At 37.1% G+C, this 24,680-nt stretch overlaps 1 protein-coding gene across 6 annotated transcripts in view; it reads left to right on the forward strand.

Moving 5' to 3' along the window:
• LOC108778255 (tyrosine-protein phosphatase Lar-like) overlaps positions 1-24,680 on the forward strand; it is a 334,530-nt gene that overhangs the window by 304,207 nt on the left and 5,643 nt on the right. For all 6 annotated transcript variants that reach the window (XM_018545382.1, XM_018545385.1, XM_018545384.1 and 3 more), the window contains one exon: positions 17,641-17,768. In XM_018545382.1, coding sequence (XP_018400884.1) covers positions 17,641-17,768 — 128 coding nt within the window. The remainder of the gene's footprint in view (positions 1-17,640; positions 17,769-24,680) is intronic.

Below are 24,680 nucleotides of genomic sequence, written 5' to 3' on the forward strand. Positions count from 1 at the left end.
TTTTCCAGAACGTTACTGCAATTACATATGCAGCATAGACCAGTGCAATCCTTCGAGGATTTCGTGACGGCAACGTTACCATATACGTGTCCTACTGCTCAAAGAATTCTGTCTTGACCCAGACGGGGCCGCGAACGTAGCGGACCATTTTTATCTTTGACACACTTTTCTTGCACGGTCACGATACTCAAGTACCTATAGGCGTTCTCTCTGCAGCGTATCATACATTATATTCCTATGCAAGAGAGTTTATTAGTTTATATGTAAAGATTCTACTGGAAAAAAAAAAAAAGACACGGAAATGCTGCATCAAAGTTGTACAAGAGAAAAGTTCGTAACTTTAATTTTTGAAATTTAATTTAAATTACTTCAATCACTTTTTCTCCACATTATAGATGCCAAACCTACGAGACGATATACAATAAATCATCAATTATAGTGCACAAGAAATTCTATGCGTGGCGGTCACAAAACAAATGGAACGTAATAAATTACAATTTTTATCAATGTATAATTAGGAATTTTCGAAAAAAATAATCACGAGACTGAAATAGCAGTGCCTATATACGCGAAACGCGTCATCCATCATTCGGTCTTTCTTAGCGAAAGATTAGCAAAACCTTGTCACCCGTTCGTAATTTCACGATTACGTATGCATTCGAATAAATGCCCGTCGGGAAATTCCCCACCGTTGCTCGTTGTCGCGCGTATCGTAAAAATCCACCGTTTTTTGCCGGAAAGACGAAGCGCCACGGGGCTGTGTCGCGACTTTTATTTCGTCGAGCTTCGACCGTAAGAAGTGTATCACTCCTTCTTTTCGCAGGCGCATCATAAATTATGGTCCCGGCCGAGTGTCATCCATTCTGACCGAAGTGACAAGCTAGTAGCGTCGTGTGCTTGTATACACCGGGTATCGTTAGTGAACGTACATCGCGAAGGAACCCAAGTTAGCAAGAAAATAGCTGAATATCATAAAGCGCAGCATCATGGCTCGTTGATTCTTCAGAATTTTTTTTAATATTTCAAAAATTCTACACGTTTTTATCCTTCTCGGCAATTTTAAGTGAGAGCCGTGAGATGATTATACATCAGAGTTAATTTATAATTTTTTAACAACTATTATCCTTTGAGAACCGTATAGTTTCTCTTCAACCCTCTTCTTGGTAATTCAATATATTTTTAGAAAATAGCGCGTTTCAAAGATCTTCTAAAGTATATCGACTTCGAATCCGCTAAAAAAAAAAACAAAAAATAAAGCTTTGGATATTTTCACGCTAAGTTCTCAGACTTAAAGGGGATATTGGAGAGACGGTCGAATTTGATCGATGTCGACAGATTTTTAAAATTTCAAATAAAAACAGTCGATAACAGTGACATCTTTAATTCATTTCTTATCACGTTCGTTCTGTTTCATTTAAACGCCTGTCTAAAAATTTTTTAATTTTTTCGATTTTAGTATACAGTTCACTGCAGCACCTCGTAATTTTGCGTTTACTTCGATTCTGTAAAAAAAAAAAAAAAAAAAAGGATTTTTGATTCCGTTCAGTAAATTCAGATATTTCTCTCGATTTGTCTCGGCGCAATTTGATCACTCCAGCATCCTTAAAACCACATTTTGTTTAATTCCGTTCCGTTGGAAATTTTCCATATCCGACCTTCTATGACGTAAGTCGAGCTTATCCATGCGCAACAAAAATCATATCTCCGACGTAGCGGATAGAGAAATCGTAAGAGGCCGCCGGGCTCTTGCTTTCCCATCGCATATGCATCCGCGCGGCAGTTCCCCTGGGATTTCGAGTGAAGAGCAACCTCGCACGTACACGTCGTCGCGGTTAAGAGAGTCTCCAAGACCATACACTGTTTTACATGACACGCAAGGAAGAACGTAATCTGGGATTTTTATTTCTCATTCGCATCTCGACATGCGTGTCACGTTTCGCAAGGGGCTTACCGCTCTGCGAAAATTTCTGAAAAACATTACGGAATAAGAAACAGTGAAAAATACTTATGGCGATCACTGTTTCGATGGAGAGATATTCCGGTGCTTACATTCAGAGATGTAACTTCACATTTGGATTTCGAGTCAAGTCCAATAATTTCGTTTCATTTTCTAGGGTTCAAGTAAATTCACAAGAAATAATATTTCATACCTGGGAAGTAATCAATCCCAATTTGTTAATTTCGAATCTTACAAGCGAATGTTTGTAAGATTCGAAATATATACTTGCGAAATATTTTTTTATCATATAGAGTCGAATCTTCTACAAGTATAGTACTCGAATTCCAAGGTACTTCCAAGTACAACAATGTTGAGATACTCGTAGAGAGTTCGAATCTACTTGGAAGCTTTTACTTCTCGAAGTAATCGTAAAGAGTTCGAAACTGCTTTACTTTTGTAAGATACTTAATCAATACATCGTTTCTCCAAATACCTATTTATTAGCGTAAACATCGCGCTTCTTAACGCCATTCTTTCCGAGTAAAAAATATTCGACTGTTGCGGAATGAAAAGATTGCAGCTTCTTCCTGTACATCGCGAAAGCCTGTCCCGCAGTACAAGCCGCAGGGCACTATAACGATTATACGACGTACAAGCAATTTCGCGAGAATGCAACTATGCTTACGTAGCGCGTACACACGCGATAGCGCAACAATCTCCTTACTCGATAAAAGCCAGCTTGACCAGATTCCAATTTCCCGCAATATAACCATTGCATTCTGCATGCGCCAACATACGTTGTGTATCAGCCGTAAACAGTCCTCTTTGTGACTGGACAAGTAGGAAACGCGTTTACGTTTCCTACTTGTCTGAAGCATTGGGATAGTGAGCGCGCTCGAATGCATATAATATAATTTACATTATTCGCAAAATACGTTACTGCGATACGTAAAGTAGTGTTATAAAAATATGTCTGCGATTCTGTTTTCTGTGTTGTAATTAGATAAAGAAAATGTAATTATAATACAAGTAAAGTATTCTTATTTATTCAATTGAGTCGTATTATTAAAAATACGAGGCGAGAAGATGCAATATTTTGCTGAGAGAGAAATTAGGTAGATATCTTATACAAATACGTACAATTACAGTAAGCATTTACGTCTCGATCCTCACGTAAATGCGTTTTTTACATAACCCCTCGTCACAAAGGGGATATTTTTTAGTACACCAAGAAAGAACACGGAAGTAGCGAAATGTCACTCTTATTAATGGGTGCTTTAGATCAGAGGAACAAAAGGTACGAGGGAAAGATTTAATTTGGAAAGTCCTGTTCGCCACGAATATTCCTCAAAGAACGCGCTTTGTACGATGTTACGTAGTATATATACGTGTGTATCTCGTCGTGAGACAGAATAAAACGATTATATGTATATTATACGAAGTCTGTTACGCGCGCGTTCTTAAATCGACTTTTGCGGTCGTTGTTCGATTCTTCTATTCGAGTTTGTCAACCATGATCGTTTCAGTGTCGAAAGAACCGTCTCCATGTTACGTGTCGTCGGAGCTTAAAGGACTTTTCGCGCTAAGTGGCTCGCGGAGTATATCCTTCGCTGTGGTTAGCCCCGAACAGAGGGCATCGCTGTCCTAAGAAAAGCTCTTGCGCGAGAAAGTTTAAGAAAGGAGAACGCGGTTAAAGCCTCCTCTACGTGTACCTGAAACGAGGTGAGGAGCGTAGAACGCGGTGGAAGAGAAATATAGCCCGAGCTTTTAGCTCGGAATGACAAACGTTAAATTTTTGTGGTAGACGATACTCTCCGAGTGCCGTTCTACGGAGATTTTGTACAGTCTTCCCATGCAGGGGAGTCTGCGACTTAACATTCCCGACAGATTCGACTTTATTTCTCGAATCCGTCGCATATTTACGACACGATATGCGAGAATGTGCGTTGTAAAGGAGAAAGAGACTCGCGCAGCGCGGCATTGCTCCGTGGTGATACGACGAGATCATATAACTTCGTTTCGTCGTCGTCATTCGTGCTCCGCGAAGCGTCTTCCGATGCTTCTTCTTCGACGACGCCCGCGACGTTGCGCTGAAAACGATACGCGGCCAAGTGGAAAAACTGTCACTCGCGCGGGAACAAGGAAAACAGCGAGAACGAAGAAATGAGCGAGATGTTCAGACACGCGGCTTCGCTTCATTGGCCAACAACGGAAATCAATCCCTGTTTGCGAACTTTGCAAAACTGTTGCGGAATACTTGCACAAAATATTTTTTAGCTACTTTGAAAGATTTTAAAAACAAGCAGATTTAATTCTCCTATCGTGAACGAGTTATACGTACATCGACGTGTATTTACACTTGAATTCTGCCCCCTTAAACAAAAAATCGAGATAATTATTCATAATTAACACGAAGCACAATTTTAATAAATTGTTAATCTGTCAAAGTATATCTTTCAATTAATTTTCCTGCTTCCGAAGTAATTTGAATAATTTAAAAAAATCTGTTATAGTTCTTTCACCCCTTCCTTCTTCGGAACGCTACGTTACATTTTCCTGCTACACGTCGTTCTCTTTCTACGGATTTGAAAGGTTCAACCCACAGTCAGTAATGTGAAAAGTCAGTTCCCTTCTGAGTTCTTCATTAATCTGATAGTATAATTAGCTACTTCAACTTCAAGCACGGAAAATGTAACTTGCGTACAAGCATGGAGGGACAATCGCACAAGCGGAATAAATAATAATTATACATAAATCAGCGTAAACGAAAAGTAAAGGGACGTTGTAAGAGTCATATGAAGTAAAATTTAAAAAGCTAAATAAAACGTCATCTTACAAAAATTCTGAGATACAATTCTATACATTTCTAATGAATACAAATTCTAAATTCTACTTAAATGGTTGTCATCGAACACTCACTGTGTTGGCAATATTAATTACAGACGATTTATCACTTGAATTTTCTGTTTTGAGATCTGTAACACAGTGTTAAATAACTTTATAATTTTTTTGACTTCAACAAGCGTTTATATACTGACGATCGGATTACTAAATGTATTACACTATTAATTTATTGTTAGGGTTCCGAATAATGATGTCCATCTTTAAAGCTGACTTTTCTTTACTTTCGATCTGTCAATCGCATGGTGAACAATGTTATGTTACGGAGATGGACACTCGAGATTAATCTGATAATATATTACCTTCAAGAATTATGTGGTCACTTCTGAAGAAGGCTCGAGCTGAAACGTTAAGTAGAATTTAGAATTTGTATTCATTGGAAGTGTATAGAATTGTATCTCAAAATTTTTGTAAGATGACGTTTTATTATATGTGACTGTTACGTTTCATTTAGCTTTTTAAACTTGATCTCATATGACTCTTACAACGTCCCTTTACTTTTCGTTTATGTTTATATCAAGAGTCCTTTTTTACCAACTTTTATATTATTATAAATCAGCGTTTAGTAAAAAGAGTGGATTTCTTTACGTAGGGGTGGACTTTTATTGTAGGGGATATTCGGAATATATTTTATTATTCCCAGAATACTTTATTTTTCTTGTTCTACGTGTATTGTATTGTATAAGGGTTGGACATTGTAATCGTACGTTGTTCGAATACTGATACGTGCTACGTCTGTTTCATATCCAGCGTCCTTGTCGTATAATTTGTAGTTTGAAATGACACAAGGAATGATCTCCCGTGTTGTAAAATTGCAATAAAAAAATCCGTTCCCTTTAAAATTGCATCGCGCGAATGGAGGTATCGTTTGATATTAGAAACGTAGCAAACATAATAAACTTCCATCGGTGAAAGTAATAAAAACTTAGATGAGATAGAGAGAGAGAGGGAGAGACGCCTTCGCAAACGGTTGCTGATAAAAAGTATTCTCGAAGCGAAAAAGTGTAGGAGAAGGGAAGATCGCGAACTTGGGGAAACGAGTCTATTTACCGTGTCACCATATATTCGCCTCTCGTGTTGCTCGTAGCCGCTACTCTTAACGACGTTGCATCTTTGAGTGACGGTAAAGACGATTAAAGCATCATCAAAGTTCTCTACGAGACGTGCTTTAGAGGTTAAACAATGCCGCTGTCTGCGGAAAACGCTGCGAAAGGGCAGACGTGCCAAGTCAGTTTGTCGCAAGCATATTCAGTCAAAGAACTTTGGTATCATCGCTATCAATTGGCAACGTTTAATTATAACGTCGAATTAAACAGATTGTGAAAAAATATAACGCGTATCGAATGTATCAGCTCTGCTAAAAATATCGTTGTATGTTTTATAAAATTTCAATATAATACATTTGAATACATTATTACGTCAATGAGTGCAAGTTATTACTCATCTATAATAATAGTTTTCAAAATGACCAATAACGCAGCGTTTATTGGCCATTCGGAAACTATCGGATCCTCGGTGCAACAATAACTTACAGTAATCGTCATGTTACTATTCTCGAGACGTATACGTTTTTCGTAATGCTCCTTCGATCGACTTCGCGTCGTCGATAACTGTAACGCTGGTAATAGAAACGCGACAAGAACGGCTTTTTCGATTTATGCCATGCAGACCGCCGGTTACGGCCACGATGTACACGATAATAAAATCGCAATCGCTCGTTCCGACCGCTCCGAATCGATGTTTGCGTGTAATCAAATTCCGCCGCTCGGCGACGGTAATTGCAACGGTAAAACTAATTTCGAGCTTTTCGACGAGATGGCGGCGGGTACATATGTATCGCGGAAATGTTCGTGATTACGGGATCCACGGAACTTGTGAAAGGGGATCACAATAGAACCTGTGATAATACGCGCGGAAACCATATCACCCGCCGATAATAGTCGTATTGACACCTAATCATAATCATGCGTGACGTGTTATGTGAGTCGAACAGATTAATTAACCTATTTAAACCTAGTGGTGACTTTAGATTTCATTATTACGCTTTCGTTCGAATTATCCCTTAATTTCAACGCTTTAAATACTATCGGAAACTTTTGCAATAAACGCTACGTTCAATTACAGAATACGGCGACAAGCTTGATGAGAACAAAGTGACAGTTATCGAGATCACGTAATGAACGATATTATATCAAACAGTAGTTTTACGGAAAACTAATGAAATGCTTTTCTCTTGAATTTTAAAAAATATTGTATAGTTTTTGTCACACAGTTATAAAATTAAAATCACTAATTAAAGAGTCTTTCATATGATGTTTTCCCGCTCTTACCTTAGAAAGGGAAGAAAATACAAAGACGCGGAGACTGTGCATGGACCACTACTTCTGATGGTTAGTAAAAAAAAAAAAAAGTATCCAATGGTAGTCCCGAACGGCTAAAGTTCTCTACGGTCGTCGCGGAGAGATAGCTTGCGGAAGTTGCTTGGCCGCCTCTTCGATCACATTACTCGAACGCAAACAGGGATGTAGAGGAAAACCGGCTCCGTTTATATTCCATTCGGACGAAGAGCGATGCCAGCGAAAACCTGCTTTTATCGATGATATCCTTCCGTCTAGAGGACTCGATCTCGGTCCAAATGGCTCACGAGAAAAAAGCGTCAAATCCATTCAGACTCGTAGTCGTCCAATCCGACGAATGTTCTTAGCGGAAGTTCAACGTCCGCTGTAAAAATTGCTTTTTCCATGTGGAGACCAATCGTGATCGTGGAGATGATCGCGATATGGGAATTTTACTCTTTACTTAAAAAAAAAAGAACACAATTTACTGCTCCAACGTAAAAGCATCTTTTTAGGAGATGTAATATATAAGCAATATTGAACCTTATAGGACCGTGAGAATTAAAACTAATGAGAAATTTTGTCTAACCTATCATGTGATCTCACTTAGAATATAATTTCTTATTGCCTTTTCCAATTTTTAATTTTTTTTAATCGTTCCCCATTATATATGATATTTAAGAATTAATAAATTAATTTAAATTTGTGATCTATAAAATTATATCTTTATTGGCCTATCCTTCCTTTTATTATTGCTATTCAAAATTTAATTAATAAATTATTTTAATAATAAGTGTGAAAAATGCTAACGTATTTTTTTCTTTTAATATTTATATTAATATAATTGTTGCAATCTCGTTTTGATAAACAACGCGATGTTACTTATTGAGTCGAACTCGAATTTTTGCGAGAATAGCAGCGTGACGTCCTTACGTAAACACAGTACATAACAGCTGTGCATAATAACAAAACATCAACAATACGCGTAATTATCATCTCGAAATATTCATTGTCAAGATAACGATTAATTCCGTTCAATCGGGAAAGCTCTGAAATAAATATTGTTACTTGAATTCTAACTGACCAGAGAATTTGTATCAATCTGATTAATATATGTAACGTATATATTAATGTATGGATTCAAATAATCACATTTTCATTCCAAAACGCGCGCAGTTTAATCAAACGGAGTTAATCGTTATCATAGACACTAATCAAACCACAAAATGAAGCGGAAAATATGCAATTATATCTCGTTTATCGAAATTAAATTTGTAATACACGAAACACAGAATATTCATATATTTATTTTGTCACGTGTTAAATATTTCGCCGAAGGCTACATATAGGCTGTAATAGATCGATGTTTGTTTGATGGACACCACCCGTTACAAGGTCACTATATGCGCCGCACAAACCCGTGTGAAGCTGGCCCCCCAATATTAAAAAATCGATTTATTTCTTCATGCATTCGTTTGCTCATCGTTTGCTCACGAATGCTCAGTTGGAATTTTCGTTTGCTCACCCTCAGTTCAAAAGATTTGTGAGCAAACGATGAGCAAAACGAATGCATGAAGAAAAAATCGATTTTTTAATTCGATACCGAAATTGAATTTTCTTGTATCTTTTGAACTAAGGGTGAGCAAACGAAAATTCCAACTGAGCTTTCGTGAGCAAACGAATGCGTGAAGAAAAAAAATCGATTTTTTAATATTGGGGGGCCAGCTTCACACGGGTGCCGTACAATTGTACTACTGACATTTAAAATACCTTTCACGAATATATCGTTACGAATGTATTTCGCAACTGTACCGTTTACTTTTGAATATGGTATATTGATTTGCGCTTAATTTCTATATTTTTACAGGATTATAAATATCATACAAACAATATATAAGGATCTTTTTAACCCGTCTATATTTCAAGATAAGAAATTTTATTCCGAACATCTCTCGCAAGATTTTTTTTTTATACAAAATGTATGTAATGATACTGGCCCGAGGGCTGATAAGATTTTTTGCTTGGATGAGAACAAGGAAACTTCGGTCGAATTTAATTTATCCTTGTCCAATAAAGTGAATAAAATTCTTCGCGTAAATCTGTATTCATGAGCTTCTACATTTTGCTTATTCCCGCTATGTACAGTCTCATCCTTACCGCTCGTCTCTCTATCTACTGACTTGACTTCGAATTGCTTCGAACAGGCGACTAAGAAATAACCAGTTTGCATTCCGCCGCGGTGGCGCTTGAGAACAAGGGAAGAAGGCGACCCCGGGCGCCATTCTTTCTTCGATGATGGTATTCGACGGAGGTGTAACGCGGTTTCGACGGACGCGATGGCAGCACGGGGAGCGACGATTCGAACTATCGAAAGTGCGGGCGCGACTCGGACTAGTCGGGGCGTTTCCCATCGGGAACGAAAGAAGAACGCGACGATTTGCATTTACCATATTCCTGTATCCTCCCCCTCCTCGTTTCCTCTCCTCCGAGCGTAGAATCAATTTACTCCCAGCGGGATGTACTCGAGCGACCCACTTTCGACAAGCATAGTCGGAGGCTCGGGGCGAGTATCATAATTCGCGATGCGACTCCTTGTTTTTATCGGCGAGCTTACTCGTACGTTTGGTATGTTTATAACGTTCTGGTACGTTATTCTTCTATAATATTTGTCTCGAGATTAATAAATATTACAAGCGGCACGTATTTGTTCAATCTCCGGAAAAGAAGCTCTTTCCGAGATGTGTGATTTCATGATTGCGATTTGTTGAAACAGTAAAAAAACAAATTGATTGGAATAAAACTTGCAAGGTTGAATGATAGTTTATCAATATATTAGTATAGTCGGTTATCGTTTTTAGTGCTGACGTACGTATATCATAAAAAGTGACGCATATATTGGTGCATTCAAAACGATATATCTACCGCTCACTGAGCGTTCAGCGAGCTCTTGCATCTGATTGGTAAATTCCGTTAGGTCTAAAAATATAGACCAAACAGATACAAGAGCTCACTAGAGGTCCTTAAGTAAGAGAACTGGAGCCGCAACGATAACGACGTTGCAAGAATATGGCGGAACCAGTGGCGCAATTTATTTTATTCCTACTCACACAAGGTATCACCTATAATCGTTCACTTGTACGTTATTAAGTCATGTACATTATAGGTTGGAAATATATGCTTACGTTACAATATTTTCAATTGTTACATCAATTTTACAACTTGTGTGATATAATATTATTTTATAACGACATTGAATTATTAACGATGCTATAACCAAGTATGATACTAATATTTTGAGAGACTTTCATTTGCAAATTTAATTTTAACGTTAATCTCAATTTGGTTTTAATCGTTTCTTTAATCTGAATACAAGAACGTGAAACAAAGTGCCACAATCATGAAATTATATCATACATCTCGGTGTCCTTTTCTGAAGATTGAAAAACTTGATAGATTTTAAGAAAAAGGGTAACAAGGTGGAGGACAATACGAAAGAAATTGCTGAAACGAAACGGTTGCGGGAATGATCCAACGTGAAGATTCGTTTCGCAAATCAGATCGACTTTAGTTCATTCATCGTAGTACGAGAAACAGATCTTTGTTTCTTACGGCACTTTTCACTCACTTTGACCACTACGTACATCTCCTACTACCACACTCACTCGTTCTATAGTCGAGATTGCGCGTTTCCCTATTTCTCCCAAAATCATTGTCTATTTCCATCGAATTGCTTGTATTTGACAGACACGTACACTATCGTAAGATCGAGTCGTCTGAACGCAATTTAACATCTCGTCCAACGCGTGATCGTCCACCGTATTCGTAAAGCAGAAAGTATACACCGCATCCTTTAAGTTCGATGCAGTTCAATCGCACTTACAAGGGATTGGTCTGAATCAGCGTTCTAATCTGCGTTGATCGAACCGATCTTTAAAACATTCTCTCCGAAAGACTCGCTTGCCATAATGTCAATAACGAAGGAACAATGTGATTTTACATTTTTATGAATATTTGTGCGCATAAACTAATTAATCACGTGCTTGTTCCATAATTAATCAGAGGGGAAAGAGAGGAAGAGAATCTACGAAAGGAACATGCAAATGTGTAAATCACATTTTGATCGTATTTACCTCAAGCTCGCTCTGCTAGTCCGAAAGTATATAAAGTGAATGCAACGAGAAAAGTACAGGATTGAGTCGATGCGACGGACAGTACGCCATTTGTTATCGCGCGTTTTCTAAGACCGAGATGTAAACTGAACTAGATCGACTGGATCGAACTGACCGGATGCAGTTTGCACCTAGCTGGAAACCGCAGCAGGAAGGAACGGGCATTCACGATTGTGCTTTATTTAGGTCAAGCATCGGGACCGAGTGTATTCTACGCGCTCGACAAATACGGATTCTGAATGCGAAGCTCTCACACACGACTGACGCGTGTATCGCCAATGTATTCGATCGGATCGATCGATCGTAATAGGTAAATCGAGAGAGAGAGAGAGAGAGAGAGCGGATAAAGGTCTTACGGATTCCTACGATCCAACGTGCCTTAGAAATACATTGTTAAATACATTGTAAGATCAAGTTTTCGAAAGGATGAAAAAACTCGTTCGTTTTAAAGAAAAGAAAGATGTCAGGAGAAGTCTGCTTTTTTCCACATATAAATTGCTGTTTCTTTTACATAGAGGAGGTTATTTCATTGGATTTTAATACTCTCATAATATTAATTGTTTTATGATATCACGCACCAGTACTTTCGATGAAATTTTTTCCTTCTCTTACAGTTATTATTTCTTATATGGTAATTATTAGAAAATTTACTTTAAAACTTATATTCACCAATACGATACTCAATTTAATTTTATCGAAATATTCTCTCAGTTTTGCAGTGTCTTTTAAAAGACGTAATCATAATCTATTTAATTTGTGTATCTTTTCTTTCAATTTTATAGTTTGTACAGATAAAATAGAGTTGATTCTTTCTAAAACATTACAGCTTTTCTGCAATTTTAGAATTCTGTTCGCACATTTATTCGTTAGAATTATGAATGCCATTACATTAATTCGGATCCAAAATGCGCCAATTCCAAAAGGCATCGCACGAGAAGCAAAGACAAAATCGATTTCTCGAGACGATGCTTTTCGCGAATGCTTCTTGAACGACGCTTCAAGACGACCAACTTATCCTAGTTTACATTTTACTCCCGTCTTCTATCGACATCTTTTATTCATCTGAGCACCCGTGTCGCAAAATCGCGTGACAAACTTCTTTAATAAAGTTTCAAATGAGAGTGTTACGCGGGACATCGTATCTCTCTCTCTCTCTCCCCCCCCTCTTCTTTCTCTTTTTCTTGTAAAATTGCGTATTATGCTATTATCGAAACGGAATATTCTACACCGAAATTTGGAGATATTTTTCTGTTTACGATAAATATGTAAATCATCCATACGTATTTAATATAAATCTGGACAATTGTATGGCATTCAGTTATTCAAAGAAAAGTAGATTTTTATTTTTATTATGATCCAGTTTAATTTCATGGTTAACCAGTAGTTTAGACTTGACCTCACTTAACCTGATGGCAATGTAAAAATTGTGCTTTTTGTAGCTATAATTAATCACTAAACTAATGGTTTTGTAGTGGTAAGTTACGTATTATAAACCCATCAATTTAGTGCTTAACCATAGCTGGAAAAATATAATTTTTACATTATCATCATCAGATTAAATCCAGCTATAAGTCTACATCCAAAAAAATAAATAACTGAGCCTATAAATCATATATAAATTGACATTGCGTCAAAATTGACTGTAGACTAAATAATTTACGACGCGTTTATCAATGAATATTTTAAAATCTGCTAGAAGATAAAACGTCCGAATGATAATCTCGCGTCAATGCTTTCATTGAACTACTCTGGAAGAACACAAATGATCAGAGTTGGGTAGAGAAATAGCGGTGTTTACGTTCCGGCGTTACTAATCCCTTTGCGTTTATTTAAAACAGGGCTGAGATCGTAATGAGTGCGCGAGTGAATCGAGAGTTTCGGAAACTCCGTTGAAGGACCTGACCGAGACTCGGAGGTTCGCCATCTGACGAGATCGGCTTTCATTTGGCTATGGTTAACCAACATTAAAGCATTTCGCATAAACTCATGCTATCGAACGGTACATAGGCGTCGCCTTCACAATCCGTTTATAGACTCCGTTACTGATAAGGAAACAAAAACGTTTGGAAGATTGGGAAAATGTGCGCATACAAATGACTGTAATGTACTTACCACAAAACATGAACACGAAATGGAGGTTGAGAGGTTCAATCCAGCATCCTTTCGATGTGCTGGAAAGTTTAATAAAAGATAAAAATTAATAAAATCAGCTATGTTAAAGTCTCGTATGAGATAACTTATACTATTTTAGCAGAATGATGTAAAGAATTTTTTAAGTTATAAATTTGTGAAGTTTGATCGAAATTATTGTGAAATGACTTCTTTGATGTTTGAGATCGCACATCAGATCTGTAAATTTGATGGTGACCTCGTCTCAAATATTCGGAGGAGTATAGAGACTATTTAAGATGACTCCAAAGTAGAGTCGAAACGTTTGTTAATTTTAAAGAGTAAATAGATAATTACGTACAAAGAACCACATTTGACTCTCAATTGCCTGATCCTTGGATACATTTTTTATGATTTAATAAAAATTAATATAATTTAACGGGCAACGAGCTGAAATTGTTGCGAACAAAATGTTGAGCCGAATTGCGGTACTTTGTATAAGAAACGTCTTTCTGTCAATCTTTGCAATTTGCTCCATTCGCACCACATAATATTTCTTTATTTAGCAAGACAATATTTTGTAATTGTTTTAATCTTTGCGACCTTCCGACTAAACAACAATAATTTTGATTCGACGTTTATAATAGTTGACTACAATTTTTCACAAGCATCCTAATTAATAACACAAAGTTTTAAGAATCTTTCGCATTTATTGTAAATTTCCGTTTAAGAAGTTGATTATTTGTTAACATTTTGAGAATGACCAAGATCGGTGTCGAAACATTTATTTATTTCGTTTTTTCAACTGTATTATTTTTGTTCGGCTCGTTGCCGTTAAATTATATTAATTTTTATTATTATTAATTTTAATAAGATAAATTTATAATAATTATATTAATTGTAGAAAGATAAATATAACTAATAATATAAATTCATTAAAAAATGTAAATAAATACATGCATATGTAATTATTGTAAAACAATTTAGATGAATGAAACATACGAGTATTATAGAAAGAGAGAGTATAAAAATATTAAGTACCATATCATTGCGCATTTCACCACTTGAGAATTTTTTAAAATAAATAGAAATATAAAGCATGTATCGGATGAGCGGGCTTAGAGTTGGAAAATAAAAGGAACAAGAAAATCACGCGGAAAGAAGGCATGAGGCGACGACGAAGACGCGAGATATAACGAAGTGCCGTAGACTTATAAAAATAAACGTCGGAAGGTTTTTAAGTCGAAATCCGGATTCCGCAGCGAGAAATCCGGAAGGTGGAACTTCGCAGTGTAAAGGAAAGAGAGAACGCGAACGTAGGGACGAAGACAGAGGGAATGTCTCAGTATACCGTTAACCACTGAAGGGGTTAACCGTCGTCCCCTGGTATCATCCATTGCACAAAAGCCATAAAAGCACGCGCTGCCCGGTTATTTCGGTCAATTCTCGAGAAGGCCGCCTAGAAAATATTCACATCGATCTACCAGCTGACCCCCCTCTCTCTCTCTTCCTATTTCTCCCCCATAATACGTAACGCGCGGGATGCACATTCGTGTGCACGTACACGCACGCGTAGCGGGAACAAGTTCGTCTCGCCGCAGGAACAGATACCCTGATACTCGATCTATATATGATGCGCCTCAAAGTGCTCTTTCGAAGGTAAGCACAGAGGCCAGGTCAACCGCATCACTCCTCGACATCACAAAAAGATATAACAATCCGTTTGTCCGTTCGTTCGTCAGAACACGGGGGTTATAAATACCTAGGTATTATATGTTGATACAGTCGGCAATTTTTCGGCATTATAAATAACGCATCACTCAATAAGTCCCGGGCCTGACATAATAGATGGCGCACTGATAACAAATCCATATGATTTTTTAGAAAGTAACTGAACCTTCAAGCGTACGTGTCAAAATTTTAGCTCAATCGGACCTTTACTTTACAAGTTACACTGGTTTAAGTGACGCTACTTTTGTCGAATTTGGGCGACCGGAGCGTTCAGCATCATTTGTATTTTTACGACCGCGTTTCAAGTCAGCATCCCACCTCTTAACTGTTGTTTCCGACGGAGCAGAGTCCGAATAACACTTATCAAGCCATCAAGCTTTGCTTAAACGGTATTTTTTTCCCATCAGGAAGCAATGCTTTAGGCTAATTCTACAATGTGCTTTTTGTTTCCTGTTTCGTGCTATTTGTCTCTTGCCTTCTTGATCAAAAAGCCAAGAGGACAAACAGAGACAAACAGCAAAAAACAGGAAACAAAAAGCACATTGTAGAATTAGCCTTATCAACACACGAAATTCAGATTTTTCCATTGTTCTGAAAAATGCAAAAGTACCGTTCACTTAAATCACTATAACTTGTAAAGTAAAGGTCCGATTGAGCTACAATTTTGACAAGTGTGTTTGAAGGTTCAGTACTTTTTAAAAATCATATGGATTTGTTATTAGTGCGCCATCTATTATGTCAGACCCGGGACTGACTGAGTGATGTGTTAAATTCCCGACATGCGCACCGCACACGCGTATATAATCTCGGCCCGATTTATCCAGACGAGCTATTATCGGAGGGCGGTATAAAAGGGTAGCGAGAGCAGCCGATAGCGGAGACTTTCGGGGATAATTCCTGCCCGCCGGGATCACCGCGTGTAATTCTGCATAATTCCTCCCGACAGATGTGAACCTTTGATTCAACTTCCCATAATAGCCTCGTTGTGTGTGTGTGTGCCGATTTCCTAGTTAAAAGACGGTGCAATCTTGTCGCTTCGATTCCCAAATTTGAATTTCGAATGTGAACTTCGACACAAAAATGGGCGACAACTTTATTGCGATCTTTTCCGATAGCGTATATAACAGACTAATATCAGATATGCAAAAACTTATATATGTATATCGCGATTATATTACTTCGACGTCTAAAATATTAAAAGATTTACCTATCGTGTACTTTTTCGATTCATTCGAGAAAATTACGTGTCTACTTTTAAATTTCAACGTAAACTGTTAAATAATGTTAATAATTTTTAAATCACAATGGCAGAAAAAAAAGATGTTTACTTCGAACAAAATGTATACGTTACGAACTATCAGAAAATAGACTTTGTTATCCAAACGTGGCGTTTATAGCAAGTGCGGGATAAGTCCTCTCCCGCGGAATATTCGAGATAAAACGATACAGAGAATTACCTGTTTTGTTTTTATAGTGCGCTGACGGTAATGAATGTTGCCTTTTCGTTTTTTGTAAACACGTACCTAGATTCTCTATGGTGATATGAATAATAAGATTCAGTATTACGACATTTTGCATTAAAAAGCAGAGCGCGCACCCTTTCTATCCTGCCCGGCGTCATTGTGTTTTTTATACGTTATTTAACGCGTGGATGAGGAATCGCAAAAACAAGACGCGCCGAGGACATTTACATGAAAGAAACGTGAAGTTCTGAATCGCGACGGCATCTCATCTTTAAATCTTTAGATTTAATCCGGCGTGCGAAAGGCTAAGTTGTCTTCTACGTCGGCATGGTAAACTGGCACGCGAAGCGCGACGTGACAAATATCTGGCTATTTACATAAAGCGCACATAAAGTCATGAGACGCGCGATACAGATCCCGCGTATTCCGATTCTGAAGTTTAATGCGGAAGAAAGTCGAGAGAGCGGCGCGGCGCGTCTTCATCCGCGGATACACTCCGGCGAAGAAGGCGGCTCGGTTGAAGCGCGCTGAGAAATCATAACATATCGCTGGAAAGTGTTCCACGATAACTGTCTGACATTTGCATGAAATAAGGATTCTAAGCGTAGACGTAATTCCGTACTCGGATTCGCGAATTTAATCCAGGCAAGAGTTACGCGCCCTCGTTTACTATAAGGGAGAAACGTACGGCACACCGTAAGGAGAAAAACACGAAATATTTCTTCCCTTTACTCCATGTAATGTAATATTTAATTACACAACCATAACTTATTACAACACCTAACTATTCTCTTCTACCAGCAGAATATATAAGTCTTGATAATAAGTCACCCATACATATGTAACAATAGCTGTACAATCTGTACTTAAAAGTTTCCGCGGTCTTTTCTCTCTCCCTCCCCGCGTAAAGTATAAATACACTCGCGACAGTTTAGAATAAATCGGACGCAATAAATTATTCGTATAAAAGAAGTCACGTTTTTACTTTTCAGAGCCAAAAACCGAGATTTTAGGAGCGCCGGAGTTGTTCATCAATCGAGGTAGCACCATCAATCTCACGTGCGTCGTTTTGCAGAGTCCAGAACCACCCGCCTACATTTTCTGGAATCACAACGATGCGGTGAGTTCGATCTGTCTCCCGATTTATTAATACTCTTATTTCTTCGGTGTGTATATATAGGTACATCTAGCAAGTCGTGCTTGAGCTTAAGCTCGCAACATTTATATACGCGAAACGAATATAATACGCAGACGACGCTGCAATATCGCACGATTAGCAAGACCTAGATATATTACTGACGCGCGCGATTCTGGCCAACGTTGACTTTGCGCGCGGATAATTAATGATGATCCTACTTCCCGAGATATATTCTAATATTACGGAAGGCAACACGTCGAATAAGTTTCTACTTCGCCGCCGCGAGACCCAAGTTTCCGCGAGATGAAATTTTCAGCTCCGGCTGAAACTTCCGTCTTTCCTCGCCATGTTTATTGCGTGCACAGTTGTTTCAGATTATTATTGTCGCTGCTGCTCTGTTGTTATTATATTATTACATCCTAAGAATTTTTTCTCATTAATTTTCTACAACTATAACACTTCGGAATATGTAATGCCTTAACAATGAGATTTATATCTCATTGTTAGACAAAAGAAAGTTTCATTTTCTCCTTTAATCGATATAATTCATCACAGACTTTTTAATTATAAGAACATTTCTTTATTAAATGGTTATTTTATTAATAATGTATAAAACTTTAATACAAAATCACAATAATTAATTAAGTAAAATATTAATGGCTATACAAAGTCAAACGCTGTTTTCGGTGCGCAAATTATGTACAAATATATCTTTGATACAAAAATTCACCCGTGTGAAGCTGGCCCCCCAATATTAAAAAATCGATTTTTTTCTTCATGCATTCGTTTGCTCATCGTTTGCTCACAAATCTTTTGAACTAAGGGTGAGCAAACGAAAATTCCAACTGAGCATTCATGAGCAAACGATGAGCAAACGAATACATGAAGAAAAATATCGATTTTTTAATATTGGGGGGCCAGCTTCACACGGGTCAAAAATTCGGTCCTCAACGTTTCGGTCCTAACAGCGTTTGACTTTGTATAGCCATTATAATATTTTACTTAATTAATTATTGTGATTTTGTTTTAATCATTAAGAGTCTTTAATTTAATTAAAAATTTTGATTATTGTTATTAATTTAAAATGCGAAAAATATAAAATTTATATTTTAGAAGAAATTATTTTTTAATAAAAAAATATATATAGGAAATATAATAAAATTTTTAAAAGTTTCTCTATTAAAAATTGACTATTTCGTGTGTTCTTTTCGATCCATATAATTTCGAGAATCCATGCGGTAATACAACTAGTAGATTTCAAATGGCTGTATCTGAGAAATCTGTCTCTCGCGAATTTTGCTGCAGCGTAATAGCAGCGAAGAGATGCGTGATAAATGGCCGTGCGGGCGTCGGCGAAGGTCGTTCTTAATTAGGTACTTCGCCTGGAACTCCAGGAAGTCGAACAGTTCCGATTAGAGCACTGATAGAGGACGGTAGGCGCACTTAACCACCTGCTTGTCATACAGGAATGTTGAGCGGCTTGAAATGTTTCCGTAGCTAAGAATTAATCGAGCTGTATTTGCATCTTTCCGGCTGAAATATTTTTGTCACAGTTATTCGGCCATCGAAGAGAGAGAGAGATAATGGACAATATTTATCCATTCGTGTAATAAAAGTACTCTCAGAGTGTTTGCGCATAAATTTATTATAATTAATATATTACGCAGGTCGCACGAATTTAAGCCAACCGAAAATAATAATGTTTAAAAACTCGAATTTAAACTCTTAAAATATGTTGTTACGTGCGAATACTCTCCTGAAAACTTTCTTTTATAAATAAAATTTTTTGATATTTCCGTTTAAAACGACGGAGCACTAATAACGAAACCCAAATAAGTCAGCAAATTATTAAACACGAATTAATTATCAAACTGAAAAATGTATTTATCATTTTCCTATTTTAATACTTATTTTCAATGAAATCTCTCTTATTGGTATTCTGGAACTTAGGACTTCCATCCGAGACATATCTTTTCAGTTTTTCACGCGATAACAAACTTTTTCTGGCGGATGAATTAAGTATGTGCGCGCGCACAAAGGGGATCATAAAACATTCCGACGGCGGTGGCGGCGACTGTTTGCGAACGGCTGACCGGCCAATAAATTTTGATAATGTCCTGGTTGGCTGGCTCGCCGCTAAATCGTGAGAGTCGCGGCAAAATTGGTAACGGCACTCAGGAGGTTCCATTAGGCGCATTAAGCCCTGACCGAGAGCTTTGGGACTCGCTTGGGTACGTAGAAACAACGTTCTCTCGCAAGCCTTAAAGAGAACTCCGTCGTGCGTGACTAACGCGTGCAGCCTCGAAGGGTTCTGGACCGTAAATGAGCCGAGAGGGACTCCCTAATACCTCAGATATCATTCCGTCAGTCCCTTCGTCTTTTCTCGTTAGGTCCTGTGGAAGATATTGATAACACCCCGCGCGTGCGATTAGCGTTATCTTATTAGAAAGACATTGAATGTGATAAAACAAGTTCAGAAGAGCTGTACCATATTATGTCGCATCACCCAATAGAAATAATATCGTTGAGATAGTCTTACGAGAATCTTTTTACACAAGTATACCTTCGTTTTATCCTGACTACTTTTCACTTTGCACTTGGAGGATTACGCGTGTGGATTTCCGCGAAAGCTTCCTTAGTCCAACAGACCAAGACGCGCGTCTCTAGATCATCCTCTTTAAATATTTCGTCAGCGCTTTCGATACTTTTGGCAAAGAGATCTAATAAAAGACTACATATAGGAGTTCTCGCAGGATCGATTAAAACTATTAAAAGACAGGTAAAGTAGTCGTGCGATAGCGAGATGAGGTATTACACGCATAATCGCGAGATTATGCCCGCTCATAATGATTCATGCGTTCGGGGAGGATGTTACGATGGGCTTCGGATATGACGTACCTACGACCGATAAGGAACGGAAGGAACAACCTTCCCTTAGAAAGGAATCGTCCCGGGGGAACTGACTGAAATTCTCGTCCGATAATAAAGTCGGCCCGATCGATTCACCGCGACGCGAAACATTTTCCGGCCGCAAGGAATCTACCAAAGCCACCCAGGCGCGTTTGCTTTCACGCTCCGATACACCTTATCCCTTTGATTTTGATTGAATTTCGTGCCCGCGTCTATTGCGGCGACCGCACCTTGAAGCGACCGTCGCTTGTAGATCAACGCGGTACGATATTAAAATCTCTTTACCTGCATCTTAAAGATACTCCAAGTGCCTTAAAACGTGTGAATAATATTTCGATATTACGCTAAAATTTTGCGAGGAAAAGATTTTGTTTAAAAAATTCAACCAAAGTAAAAAAAAATTCATCCTCAAAATTAATCATGCGGCCTCGCGTTTTGACCAGCCCCACGCAGTAAAGTTCTTTAATAAAACAATAAATGTTAAGTAATTATTGACAATGTAATTATAAGTTTTTTCATTTTATAACATCAGTAAAAAAAAAATTACAGTATATTTTATTTACGTATATTTGATTATTTATTACACATTTCATTACTGGTATCATAATATTGTAGTGTATTATTATATTAATTTAAAAATGTGATTCTCACCAAAATTGTTTCCAAATTATTAAGTTGGCAGCAGCTTGGTAAGTCTATAGGAAAATTGACTCATGGATCTTACTTGCATATGCACCGAATTTGACATATTTTAACATGTATTAATGTAAATATAATTGCTCCTCTTTTTGGGAGGTGTTTGAAGATAACAAGAATAATTGAACTTCTCTTTCTCAGAATAATAATAATAATAATAATATAATGTTATTATATTGTTAACATCATTTTTAAAGATGTTTATGTTATGTTCTTAAATCTTTTCGTTATATTTTTCTTATTCGATATTACTTAATAACGGCCATTTTATTATAATTTGTATATTTTGTATATTTTGAGGTCAAAATATCTCGAGGACACTCAAGATAAAGGCTGGTGTAACTTTCGTTGATGTATTAACTCTATTGTCGCGAGTATACCTATATCGATCTTTCGAAGAAAGCGTAATTCGCGTGTCGTCTAAACGTAGGAAATTGCTCGATATCACCAAAACAGAGCCGTAAGGCGTGTACGACAAACAGCAGGGGATTTATGCGTGCTCGTAAAAGTTATTTTTCGTTCATTCGCAGCCATTCGCCGCGTCACGCACGGACACACGCGGTACCACATTCTCGTGCAAATACATAGAGTAAACCCGGTATATACGCCGCGTCAGCAAATACGCCGCAGAAGTCAGAAAAAATAGAAGGAGTGGGGATAATTTTCCGTCAATTACTTTGTTACATGCCTTTATGGTATATTAGTATTATGTTATGATTTCAGTTCTTTACTGTTAATATTAATGAAATTATTGCGAGTTAAATCGATTTTTTACTGTAATAAGTAGTGCCATCATAATTTATAATCTACATAAAATGATTATTATAGAGCGTGTAAAAGACTTAGTGGTTATTTTGCAATACATATGTGTAGAGGAATAGTAAAGCATGTTGTATAGCAAAATACAAGTGCTTTGCTCCTGTATTGTTTGTTTAATTAGTTGTCATATATATCCCATCTATTTGGGATATACGGCATTTTTAGCGAGCGGGATGCTGTGCCGCAGCACAGACGCTCTATTTAAGAAGTTTTTGTTAATTCTAACAATTATACATTGCATTAATGCATAAATGTTGATAAATCTTAAACGTTTAAAGATTAATTTCAAAGATTTGAAGCTATTTAAAAAAATTGTATCAAGTCCTATTTGTATTCCATTTTTCATTCTGAACAATAAAAATTGTCATATATTAATAAACAATGCAAGTTACGTCGTCATTTTACATCTTATTTATAGATTATTTGTGATTTTCTTATGAATTATATATGAGTGGCCATATTATCCCCCCCCTATGGGATAAATGGCAAAAATGCAGGGGTTTGAAAAAGTTACTTTTTAATATGGAAAATAAATTATTTTAGATTTCTAATATTTTTTTTACAGTAGTAGATGATACAAAGTTTCTATTTATATAATTAATTTACTTTATACATAGTAAATAATAATTGATAAATTAAGTTTTCGATAGGTGCGGCGTATATATCGGGTTTACCCTATCCAAATCAACGATAATCTTTATTTTGTTTACTCACGTACGAAATGAGAGTATCTCTTTACGCTGGAATCGCTTTTATTTACGACCGTCTGCATGTCTGCTGCTGTCCGATAAAAAGTTAATAGCGAGCCGTTAAAACGCATTCGTGTTACGCTCGTGCATGATACGTGTACCTCGAACACAAAATATATTTTTTCTAGTATTTTTTTTTTGTGAAATGCACTCTTATACAGCGATTTTAAGAGAATGAGGAAAGCGAGGTAATTGGCAATTTAAAAACACACACACACACACACAATATAGATAGAAAGAAAATAAATTAACGAATTGCTAGTAAATGTGCTAAGCGAGTCAAATCGCATTTGTTGTTAACCCTAGATTGACGTCATTTCTGCGAGTTAATCAGTGATCGATCGTTTGATTGAAAATCGGTGTTGTGTATACGATACTGGAAATAAGAATTAAGCTCATTGATAAAAAAAACTTGAAATTTTCAATTTTCCCTCGCGGTGAATAACATCGGTAGACAGACATTAATAATACAAAAACTGTGATTACGCGACTTTAAACATTTTCCGGTGAGAAATTGAAAGACTCTTCTGCCTAGCCGGAAGATAACAAACTTATTATTTCAACGTGAATGTGAAGCGTCGAGCATAAAATTTGAATAAATGAAAGAATAATACGTTGGCCTTATATTTGTGACAGTGTACGCGGTCTTGTTTTTCTAAATCTTTGTTCGACTCATAGGTAGATATTTTACTACATACGGTATTTATCGTCATTAAATATAACATTAACATTATCTATTATTACATATATCGGATAACATGTGAAGCACAATAACAAAAATTACAATAATAAGAAAATGCAATAATTAAGAGACTCTTTTTGAAATTTCTGTTTTTCGTTGAACGCGCGCGACGAGTATAGGTACTTAAACAAATAAGATTTCGTCTTCGTGGAGTAAGACGATGCAATTTTCCCGCAGCATAGGAAACCCGAAGTAACATTAGGCAAAAGGATAAATGCCGAGTGTGTTGCGCGAGCCAAATACAGACTCCTTTAATTTTCCGTAATTTTCCGAAATACGGACGAACAAGAACGTGGGCACAGAAATGTATCTTCGAGGTGCTGAAAAGTATCTACGCTCTACGTAGAGATTCTTGCCCAACGAATATTGAATGATACGCCTAACCGGATGGAATGATGTAGGTTATATTTGATTAAATGGGACGTTCGATTGGTCAGCAGTGAAATTCGTGTCACATCGAATGTATAGTATTGAATATATCTAACGGTAAACACGTGAGGATCCCGGTGATACACCAACGGTATCACGATGCTATACCGTAGACTACAGTATGTCGCATTTTGGCAACAATTTGTCGCGTTCGACGTACAGCTGGATGCTCGCTACCTCGAGAAACAACGAAATCCTGAAATAACAGCCGATTTCAACGTAACAACTGGCAACTTTATTTCCCAGCAAGAGGCACAGCTGAAGAAAAATTCGAAAGAGAGCTCTGGATTGAAGGTTGAATTTACATCAAAAGCAAACGAAATGGTGACATAAGAACCGCAAGAAGATAAACAAAAACGAATGAATGTCGCAAAGAAGAATATCGACCAGAAATATAAATGTTTAGTTGAAAATCATAATTTAATTTTTACGATTGATTATTATAAGATTAGATTTAATTCTGTTTTGGTTGTCGAGATTTCGAAATTTTTAGGGAGGCAAAACTGATTATATAGTGTACGTCATGTGAAATAAAGATTAGACACTGGA

Source organism: Cyphomyrmex costatus, unplaced genomic scaffold (assembly GCF_001594065.2).
Source record: "Cyphomyrmex costatus isolate MS0001 unplaced genomic scaffold, Ccosl1.0 scaffold499, whole genome shotgun sequence".
Classification (NCBI taxonomy): domain Eukaryota; kingdom Metazoa; phylum Arthropoda; class Insecta; order Hymenoptera; family Formicidae; genus Cyphomyrmex; species Cyphomyrmex costatus.